This window comes from Periophthalmus magnuspinnatus, chromosome 10 (assembly GCF_009829125.3).
Source record: "Periophthalmus magnuspinnatus isolate fPerMag1 chromosome 10, fPerMag1.2.pri, whole genome shotgun sequence".
NCBI classification, from domain to species: Eukaryota; Metazoa; Chordata; class Actinopteri; order Gobiiformes; family Gobiidae; genus Periophthalmus; species Periophthalmus magnuspinnatus.
The window spans coordinates 14,881,163-14,892,252 of NC_047135.1; the positions used below are offsets into that span (position 1 = coordinate 14,881,163).

The following is an 11,090-nucleotide window of genomic DNA, read 5'->3' on the forward strand; positions in this document are numbered from 1 at the left end:
TTGTGATTTCTGTTTTATAGTAGGATTCTGTTCAAAATTCACATTTTAAACACTGACAAAAGACCAAAATATCAACTGACAAACTAATACAAGGATCTCCTTTCAGAACATGTTTGTACAGCATTACCAGTTTTTATGCAGAACAAGACAGGAGATTGTGTTGTTTGCTAAAGAAATTAATGTACAGTACATAAAAAATGCAGCCTTTGTGATTTGCTAATTGCATTCAAATTGTGATTTTGCGTCTATTGTGATACATTTTGCAGCCCTACAGTCTTCAAAAAGTCTACAGGCCCCTGTTGAATTCCTTTTTATTGTTGTGAAAACTAAACATTGAGAAAATATGCCAAAATGCCATAAAATAGAGCTGCAACGATTAAGTGAATAATTAACCTAATAACAATCTCCTAACTTGGAAGTCACTTGGAATAAATGATCACTTCAGGAATATTGATTTAAAATAACACGGTTGACAGCTCTTCCATGATTTCAGTAATGCTTTTAGTTAACATTAAAACGAGTTTTGACACTGCACACACAGTATTACATAAAATATGTTTATCCTCCATGGAGAATGGGATATGTAGTATGATTTTAACTTCATATTTTTATGGAATCTAAAACTTTTTCCTTGGCTCACTACTAGCTCTACACTGAGTTGAAGGAATATGTCTCCCTCTTGTGCCTATCCCAAAGAACAACAACCCAGGCATTAGTACAGTTATAATTTTATTAAAAACAAAATGACGATATCAAAAAGACATACAGATTTCTGTCTAAAAGAGGGCTGTGTATTCACTTTTTACAGTTTTTGAAAAGGGCATATAGTTAAGTGTCCACTGTTGAAGTTGCACAGTTATTGTTGTAAACCCAATTTCACCATACCAGTCTCAGCACCACATATTAAACATAATTCATAAGTTTTATACAGTTGACAAAAAGAGAGAGGAATGAGAACACAGAAAACAAAATGTCTGGTTTGGTCAGCTGCAGTTTGAACCAAGGTATTACATTATAGGGTTGTCAAAATGATCGAAAATCAGACACCAATTGATACTAAAACTAGTACCGCATTGAAACTAGATACTCATTTGAACAGAACAGAAATGAATCTTTCCTGAATAGCTTTAGAATGATCTTGAGCTGTATCAGAACAAGTATAAGACCACATAGACTAGTACACACCCGTGGACCACAATGGAACCTGGACGACTGAGGGATTACACAGATATAAGGCCACATGGTATTTTAAAATGAAGTACAACAATTTAATGTTGAAAATCACATTCTATTGTCTAAATAAAGAGTGTTTTTTTATTTTTTTTATTAACATCATGGTATCGGAATCGATATTGAATATCGAGTCTATTCCTTAGTATTGAAATGGTGTTTGACATTTTACTATCGTGACAACACTACAACATTATAATTATAAATGGTACAGTTTATAACATAAATCCATACATGTGTAAATTAAGTGGTACAACTATAAGGTGGTTTTGGCACTATTTAAATTTTTTTCCAAAGTAAATGCAATGACATCTGAGATATTATATATATATATATATATATATATATATATATATATATATATATATGGATAGATAGTGGTAGTTAATAACCACTAAAGCACACATTAGACCAAACCTACCTTAGTGAATTATGAACAAGCCAGCTATCAATGAGGCCCATAAAGTAAAAAGTACTGAATGCTGTACGTGAAGGTTGCTGGTTTGATCCCTACTACACATGTTGTTGTGCCACTGTGCAAGACAGTGATTGAGGTGAGTGAAAAAAATAAATTGACTATTATAGCTTTGTAAGACTGTATTGTTCATACTTGCATGAAGAAACCACGTCAAAACTGGGACCAAACCAGAACTAGACCAGGATTAGAGCAAGACTAAACAAGTCTACAGAAGGAATATACAAGGACTAAACCAGGGCTAAACCAGGATCAAACCAATGCATTCACACTTGCACAATCACCTTATCAAAACTGGGACTAAACAGGGACAAAGCCAGGAACTAAACCAAAACCAGACTAGGATTAAACCAGGACTAGATGAGAACAGAACTAGAACCAAATCTACATCAAGCCTCAAACTGGACCCACAGCAGGACCAAACTGGGATTAAACAGGACCGAACCAGGATTAAACAGGACCAAACTAGGATTAAACAAGACAAAACCATTTCTTTAGTTTACTCTTCAAATTGTGAGAGCTAAAAAACACATAAGACTAGTCCATTATTATTATCAATGATTATTTGAGGATAAAATGTGAAAAATGCAGCTGATCAAACCAGGAGATAGAACGGTTCCTTAGTTTCACAGTAATTTCAAATCTCTACATCACTTTCTTTGTCGTTGTCATGGTCACCGTCGTAAAATTCATTGGCCGCTTCAGGTCTGTGGAGAGAAAGAAAGAGTAAAAATATGGTACAGGGGAGTGGCTGTGAATATATGGTACAAAGGAGGGACAATGAATATATGGTACGGACGAAAGACAGTGAAATATAGAGTACAGAGGAGGGACAGTGGCTATATGGTATGCAGGAGAGATAGTGAAATATAGGATACAGAGGAAAATGTGAAAGTTGGTGAGAGAGTAGAGGATGCAGGAGGGACATATGATGCAGATGAGAATCAGATGAAGCAGAGAATGCAGAATAGAGGATGCAGAGGAGAGGGTCAGAGGAGCAGAGGAGGTCAGCTGAAGCATGAGTAGAGTCATGAGGCTGAGGAGGGAGTCAGATGGATTAGAGGATGCAGAGGAGAGGGTCAGGTGGAGAAGAGAAGAGGGTCAGAAGAGCAGAGGACACAGAGGGGAAGGTCAGGTGGAGCAGAGCAGAGTCAGAGGATGCAGAGGAGAGGGTCAGATGAGGCAGGGGAGGATACCTGGTGTAGTTCTCCTCTCCTCCTCTCTCCTCTGGGTCGGGCTCATCGGTGCGTTCGTAGCTGAGCATATCTGAGGGAACATCATGGATCTGGACTGATGGAGCATGGTTCAACATCTTCAGGTTTTCAAAGACGGTCTGACGGATCTGCTCCAGGTACTGACGAGGAGAGGGAAATAATGAGGGACAGTTATTAAAAAATGAGACATTAAGGTTTAGTTGTTCATCGATTAATCGGTCGTGATAGTCAACTCATTATTGTATTAAGATTATAGGGATTTATATGCACCACAACAGAAAGGAGACGGCTAAGTCCTGAGTTAACAGGACAGTTTAATCTGCTTTTTGCACTGAAAATGCTGTTTGTATGCGGTTTACTAGTATATCTGTGAATAGTAACTTTTGTGCGAGAGCCTATTCATTGTGAGAGCTTTTGCCAGTGCCGCACACCTTTAAGGCAATTCATTGATGCACTAGGCATGCGTTTAGTCAACCAAAATTTTAGTCGAATACCAGACCTGCAAGACATTAAGTAAGAATGATACAGAAGACACATTCACCTGTCTAGAGTTCTGGTTCTCTATCCTCGTGCTGACATCGGGGTGAAGCGTGAAGTCTGGTGCAAAGTATTCAAAGTATTCTGGGGAAAAAAAATTCCATAAAAGGGAAATTATGGGAAATGCGGAATTATGAACTATGAATTATGAAGATCCCAGTTAATATCCTCACAACAAATAAATAAAGTTTTGAATAAATTATATGCCAATATTAAACAAAAAATCAAGGTGTTTATTTTAATGTATCTTTTTAAGACTTCACATTTTACAGCAGAGCATGCATCATTTTCAATATTCCATTTATTCCATGTATTGGTAAGGTCCCAGACCAACATTGTAAATTTGTTATTAATATTTTGCCTGGTAAAATAAATACATGCATACATAGATACATACATTTAGAGCAAATAAATCTTACTCACCACTGTACGGCAGCTCATCACTGATGGACTCATCCACCAACAGAGACGTCTCAAATGTCCTAAAGAAACATATTACAATATCACACCAATTATTCACCTGTTAATAATCCTAATATTTCCTGTGGTTTGGAACGCACCAGCAGCGAGCCACATTCCTCACGGTGTAGCCTCCTCCTCCAAGCACCAGCAGAGGGATCTTAAAGCTCTTCACAAACTCCACACACTCTCTGAACACAACACAAAACTTAGATCAGGTGAGAAACAGCAACAAGAGGAAACAACACAAAGATTTCATAGGAGATAAAAAGAGGACATGGAGATACACAGACAATAAAAGCCATTTATGAATATATTACCCATTCCTTTTCCATATACATTTAATACAAAGTATACAGTGACTTGCAAAAGTATTCATCCCCCTGGAACTTTTTCAAAGTCACAACCACAAATTTAAATATGTTTAATTTATGTTTTAGTAGTAGTAACACAAAATGGTACATAAGTGCGAAGTAGAAAGAAAACTATACATCATTTCCAGATTGAAAAAAAACAACAAAACTGAAAAGTGCAGCGTGCAAACGTATTCAGCCCCTCTAGGTCAATACTTTGTGGAATGCCTTTTGCTGCAATTATAGCTGCAAGTCTTTTGGGGTGTGTCTCCACCAGCTTTGCAGACCTACAGGCTGAAATTTTTGCCCAGTCTTCCTGGCAAAACGGTGCAAGATCTGTCAGATTTGATGGAGACTGTGAACTGCAGTTTTCAGATCTTGCAACAGATTCTCAATTGGATTTAGGTCTGGACTTTTCTAAGCCATTCTAACACATGAATATGTTTTTGCTTTAAACCATTCCATTGTCGCTTTGGCTTTATATTTAAGAACGTTGTCCTGCTGGAAGGTGAACCTCCGCCCCATTCTCAAGTATTTTTAAAACTCCAACAGGTTTTCTTCCAAGATTAGCTCCATCCATCTTCCCATCAACTCTGACCAGCTTCCCTGTTCCAGCTGAAGAAAAGCAGCCCCACAACATGATGCAGTGTTAGTTTTCCTCCACACGTAGCATTTTGCTTTTAAGCCAAAAAGTTTGATTTTGGTCTCATCAGACCAGAGCACCTTCTGCCACATGTTTGCTCTGTCCTCCAAATGACTTCTAGCAAACTATAAATGAGACTTCTTATGGATGATTTTCAACAATGGCTTTCTTCTTGCCACTCTTCAACAAAGACCAGATTTGTGTAGTGCACGACTAATAGTTGTCCTGTGAACAGATTCCTCCACCTGAGCTGTGGATCTCTGCAGCTCTTCCAGAGTCACCATGAGCCTCCTGGCTGCATCTCTGATGAATGCTCTTCTTGTTTGTTCTGTAAGTTTTGGTGGACGGCCATGTCTGGGTAGGTTTGCAGTTGTGCCAGATTCTTTCCATTTCTGGATGGTGGATTGAACAGTGCTCCTTGAGATGTTCAATGCTTGGGAATTTTTTTTTTAGATCTTTTTAGATCCAAGCCCCACTTTAAACTTCACCACAACTTTTTCTCTGACCTGTTTGGTGTGCTCCTTTGACTTCATTTTGTGGTTTGCTCCCCAACACTCTCTTAACAAACTTCTGCGGCCTTCACAGCACAGCTGCATTTATACTGAGACAAGATTACACACAGGTGGACTCATTAGGACATTCAATCTTTCCAAAATCATCAGGCAACTCTAAAAGCAACTGGTTGCATTCAAGAAAAAGGGGGCTGAATACTTTTGCACACTGCATTTTAAAGTTTTTTTATTGAAAAAAAAAAATGGAAATATTGTAAAATATTTCCTCCCACTTCACACTTGTGTGCCATTTTGTATTTAAATTTGTGGTTGTGACATGACAATATGTGAAAAATTCCAGGGGGATAAATACTTTTGCAAGCCACTGTAATATACAAAACAGACAAGTATTTAGAGAAATCACTACTTCTTGTTTTGAAGGATTTGAGGACATTTCCATTTCAACTCTAAAGATAGTATGAAATTGCTCCTCAAGTATGTTGTAGTGTTGTATCAGTCAAATAAAATAATGACAAATGAAAGGAATACATGAATGGATGAATTTACCCATGTCCTCGTATACTGAGGTTGAAGCAGCCAAGTCGGTCACATCCCAAAGAATCTGCTCCACACTGGATGAAAGACCTTAAGATTAAATACTGACAGGACAGTGGTAATAAAATATTAGTTATATCAAAGTTCTTATATCTGACCCACCTGTAGGACGATGCATGTGGGCTGGTAATAGTCCACGACCTGTTTGATGACAGGCTGGAACAGCTGTCTGTAGCCTGAGTGTAGATATAGTGATAGAATATTAATGTTTAAAGTGCATATGACACGTTCATACATTTTTCTAATTCTGACTTGGTTTGGTGGGATACTACCTGTGGTCTTTATCATAATTTTACATCAGTTAAGAGGCAGTTTGTGAAGAAATGTAGGGTTCTAAAACAGAATCCCTCTACCTATGTCATTAACACAGAAAACTCGATCCAAAATGCAGGAACAATTTATGGAAGGTATTTTTCTGACAATTTAAACCTTCATATAAGAAAATAGAGATGTTGTCATTTATTTCTCATTAGTCTAATCTAAAACTGATTATGTTTTTAGAACAGCCATTCCCAAAATCTGCTGTGCTGCTGCTCCCCATCAATGCAAAAATTACACAGAGCCCTTCTAATAATATTTTATACTATAAATAAAAGAATATGTAACGTTTTCTCCTTAGATATATTTTTAAAATAATGCATTCATATATAAAGAAATATAAACAAATATTTTAAGTAAAGTTCATTTAAAACAAAATTTTCTTTCTTGCCTATAGTGTGGACAACCTTTGGGGGACCCCAAAGGTTGTCCATGAGGCCCCCCAGGGAACCACTGTTTTAGAGAAATAAGTGAAATGCAATTTAATAATGTATGTTTAACAAAAGTAAAAGTAAAGTAAACACAGTTAAGACTGACTCTGGTCGTCGATGCCATCTCTCAGAGGAACATTCAGGCAGTAATATCGACCGCTCTCTGCTCCCACCTCATACATGTCTCCTGCAAAAAAAGCAATTGCAGGTTTACCACAGACTTTATCAAGAAGTAAAAACCGAAGTTAAATCTGTCAAAACATTGTAGGAATGAAGACGTTTCGCTGCTCATCCAAGCCGCTTCTTCAGTTCGTCAGGGATTACAGAGAAAACTGTATCAAGAAGTGGACTAAGTGTGAGGTCATTCATAGCATTCAGCTCCAGTCAAATTAAGCTCATTGAGGGTAGCAGTTACAAATTTGGATTTCCGACAGCAAGTATTTTTGTCGATTTCCGACAGCAAGTATCATACCAACCAAAGAGCCAATCTAGAGTAAGACTGTTGAAGGTAACGGCCCTTCTCCCCCACACCGCTGGTTTAGCAGGTTTAGCCTAGCGGCACTGTCAAACCCATTGGTAACACTAGAGGGAGCGACCTCTGTGAAAGAAGGCATCTGATTTGTCAGTTTTTAATGTTCGTATTTTGATTTACGGGCCAAATAGTGAAATAAATCAACAAGGGCCACGTAGACAGGGTTAATATGAACATTTTAAGATCAAAATGACAAGCCGCAGCAGTTACAAAGAGAGGGACAACGATCGAAAGTGAACTGGAGCCAAAAACAATGGAACTGAAAGCGGGCCCATGTTCACATCCTATTTCGAATGCCATGTCTAACGGGCTAGCCATTTATGAATAGTCTGTGGTTAATACTGATTACAGTTTGTACAAACTATTTTTATAAGTTGTATGGATGGATTGGGTCAATGTTTATTATATGGTCAGCCTCATAGAATTCCACTCTCCAGACCCTGCTGCAGGTGTCACTGGCTCATTGGCTCTGTCCTCAACCAATCACAGAGTTTTATAGCCCAGAAAACACAAACCGCCCCAGTCACCAAAATGCAAATCCTAATATCAAATGCACACGTACCTGTTCCCGGGAAAAAGTAGTTCCCATATTTGTGGAAGGATACGGTCATGACACGGTCAGTCAGATAGAAGGCCTCCTGAACCCCATCACCGTGATGGATGTCAATGTCGATGTACAGTACCCGCGGGTGGTACCTGAACATACAATTACATATGTAATATTACACCAAATAAGAACATGCAAAATCATCTTTCAAATTAGACGTTATTAGAACTGTCAGTTCTTACTTGAGGAGCTCCAAAATACTGATGACAATGTCGTTCACATAACAAAACCCAGATGCCTGAAACAATTTTTTTTTGTTTTGTTTATACATCCTTTTACCAAATAAGAAATAAAGAATATGAAATAAAGTATAATTTGTATAAAAGGTTTTACTAACCTCAAACTTCTTGGCGTGATGCAAACCTCCAGCCCAATTTATGGCGATGTCACAGATCTGTAAAGGAAACGCATGGTTAAAATCACATCTACATCACATTAGGCAAGATACAGTATTTTTTAAACCTAATAATAATAATTCAATCATAATTTATTTTTGAATATGAATGTACCTTGTGGTTGAGTTGTGTTGCTCCCTGTAGAGAAGCTCCTGTGTATCTGGAGCAGAACTCAAAGAGGCCCGGAAAAACAGGACTGAAAATAAGGACAAACCAGTCAGACTGTGCCCAAATGTTTTCATCATGTCTCATTCTGTGTAAAAGCTGCAAACCCTGTATTTTAGATCTCTACAAACATGTTCTGAAATGCATAGGATAGTTTAAGGTTCATATTTCAGTTTAAGGTTTATAATTCAGTCTTTTTTCAAATTGTAATTCTCTTTGACATGTTAAAATGTCCACTTTAAACAGAATCTTGATTTAAAAAACAAAAATCTAATGGCAATATTCAATAATAAAAACTGCAATTAGACATTTTCCCTAAATGCATTCTGCCATATAGTATAGCCCCATAGTAAATCTCCTCACCAGTCGTCTCCCACATTGAAGGTGTTGAGGCTCTTGGTAAAACCCTGCATGTTGTTGGGAGACACTTTCTGCAGGAAGTCGATGTAATCCTCTGAGTGGAAGCGGCACATGTCGTGTTGAGACGCTTTGTACGGTTTAAAAACCTGAAGGACAGAGAGAAAAGGGTTAAAGGAGAGAGACCAGAAGAGGGGCAGTGTACTTGGTAAATATTTGGATGACACACCAAACATTTTTTTTTTTTTTTGTGTGCAACTTATTGCATTTTGTTTTCTCAACAAAAAATGTATTGCAAAATCAGACCGACAGACAGTCTTCATCTAATTAAGATGATGACATGGCAAATTTGTAAGAAAGAGAGTCACTAAATGGTGCTTTGTGATGAGAGCTGATTGGCTGTGTGAGAGCCAGGAACAACTTAGATAGTTGTAAATACTGACTAACTACTTCAACAGTTTCAAAATTGGATACTTCAGCTTTAAATTCATTGTGATTGGTTAAATCATCTGTCACTCACTGGCAAATGGTGGGTGGGTCTGTGTTTGAGCATAATCACTTTCACTAAAATCACACACAGGGATTAGATCACCATACCGCCCAGCCCATTAGATACAGCTCCACAGGAAAATTATCTGAGAGGGAGGTTTGATAGTTCTCACCATCATCTTCTTGTAGAGTCCGTAGTGCAACACCAGGCTATGGGTCAGAGACAGACGGTGGGGCTTCATGGGGTGACCAGCACCTGCAGAGGAAAGTATTATTATATCCACAATAAGGACAATAATTTGCCCTTGAGTCTTACAACTCAATCACGGACAGTGCATTTAAAATAAACATACATGAGACACATAAATTTAAACACATCAGCTTGTAGCGAAATACATCGCTAAATGTTTATTTCACTGTAAAATATAAACATAATATCCAGATAGAGAGCTATTTTAGTATAGCCATATGAGACAACAACAGTTACGGTGTTCTACCTTTATACATTTTTTCATGTGTCAAAGATAGCTGCACTTCTATTTTTTCATGGGCGAGTAAACCACAAGACTGACAAAGAATGCACACGGTCATATTTGGTGTAATATTTCCACAAAGGAAATATTACACCAAATGCACAGAAATTTGAATGAGAAACTATCTGATTCATGAATACCGTTACTATGATAGTGTTCGCAGTTTTTACCTACTTTAGCACACATTCCCTTTAGCTCTAAAAGAGACTGACCGTAATGAAAGTTTCCCACGTCGGGGTCGTAGAAATAGGAGGTCCTGTTCGTCATTTTGATAAACCTTTACGAAGTTAGATTTTTGAAAAAAGAGGAGGAAATCTGCAGCTAAAAATCCAGCATTTTATTTTGATTAGCTACAAACAGCGACCGCCATTGTAAACATCCAGAGCAAACGTCATCAACAAGCGACAGAGACGGCGGAGAAGGGAAGAGGGGGGAGGCGTGTCAAATAAATACATATGATTTTTAAAAATGATTTAAAAAAAAACTAAAAAAAAACAAACAAAAAAAACAAGATTACATGGAGAAATTATGTATCTGTTTGTAATAATAATAATAATAATAATAATAATAATAATAATAATTTTCAGTTTTGCCAATTTCTTTTATCAATCAATTCAAATCACTGCATCTACCTTTTTCATTACAAACATCATTTACAAGAGAAGGAAAAAAAAAAAAAAAAAGGAAAGTAACTGGTTCAAGTTTTGCATCTTTATTTGAGCAAGAAAACAACATCAGAAATCAATTTTGGATAAGATTATTAAACTTCACTGAACAATGCAAAGAGGATACAATTTATAGGTCCTATTTGATGCAGAATTTACTCATGTGAACTTTAAGCCATGTTATTATTGTATTATAAATTATAAATTGTTGACAGAATAACTCAGCCTAAATATGCAGGATTTGTATTTTAAGCAGATGTGAATGAAACAAACAACAACTCCATGAGTGTTTTAGATGAGGACATTATAACAGAGATCAGAAAACAGTACAATATATTCCCTCTAGGTCTAGCCCTGGCCTGGTAATTGGTAACTAAATGTTATGTCTAATATTTCCGCATATGACCTGTTCATTCCCATCTTCCCGAAATGTGCGGAGGCTTGTCTGAGTTTGGAATGCCTCAGTGTGAATGTATTTCTTTTTCTCAGAGTTTTGCCTGAAGGGAAATGGCAACATTTCTCAGACTCCACATATCATTATTTATCATATTATCCCAGGTCAGCAGAGGTGACAGGACTAG

The 11,090-nt window shown here is 37.3% G+C and overlaps 1 protein-coding gene across 1 annotated transcript; it reads right to left on the bottom strand.

Moving 5' to 3' along the window:
* Positions 1–1,676: 1,676 nt before the first annotated feature.
* hdac3 (histone deacetylase 3) lies at positions 1,677–10,224 on the bottom strand. The gene is made up of 15 exons (XM_033973973.2): positions 10,057–10,224; positions 9,485–9,567; positions 8,829–8,971; positions 8,415–8,496; positions 8,243–8,299; positions 8,088–8,143; positions 7,861–7,994; positions 6,873–6,953; positions 6,120–6,193; positions 5,970–6,034; positions 4,017–4,106; positions 3,880–3,938; positions 3,461–3,540; positions 2,902–3,059; positions 1,677–2,412 (listed from the first exon to the last, which is right to left on the bottom strand). The coding sequence occupies exons 1-15, from the start codon at positions 10,109–10,111 to the stop codon at positions 2,343–2,345; spliced, it is 1,287 nt and encodes a 428-aa protein (XP_033829864.1). The 5' UTR covers positions 10,112–10,224; the 3' UTR covers positions 1,677–2,342.
* Positions 10,225–11,090: the final 866 nt, after the last annotated feature.

What these genes read in the sequence shown, in the direction of transcription:
- hdac3 (XM_033973973.2), bottom strand. Translation starts at nt 10,111, where the DNA reads ATGACGAACAGGACCTCCTATTTCTACGACCCCGACGTGGGAAACTTT. An exon ending in CAACACAACTCAACCACAAG is followed by an intron (nt 8,300 to 8,414) that starts GTACATTCATAT and finishes TTTCCTTTACAG; the next exon opens with ATCTGTGACATCGCCATAAA. An exon ending in AGAACCAGAACTCTAGACAG is followed by an intron (nt 3,060 to 3,460) that starts GTGAATGTGTCT and finishes TCTCCTCGTCAG; the next exon opens with TACCTGGAGCAGATCCGTCA.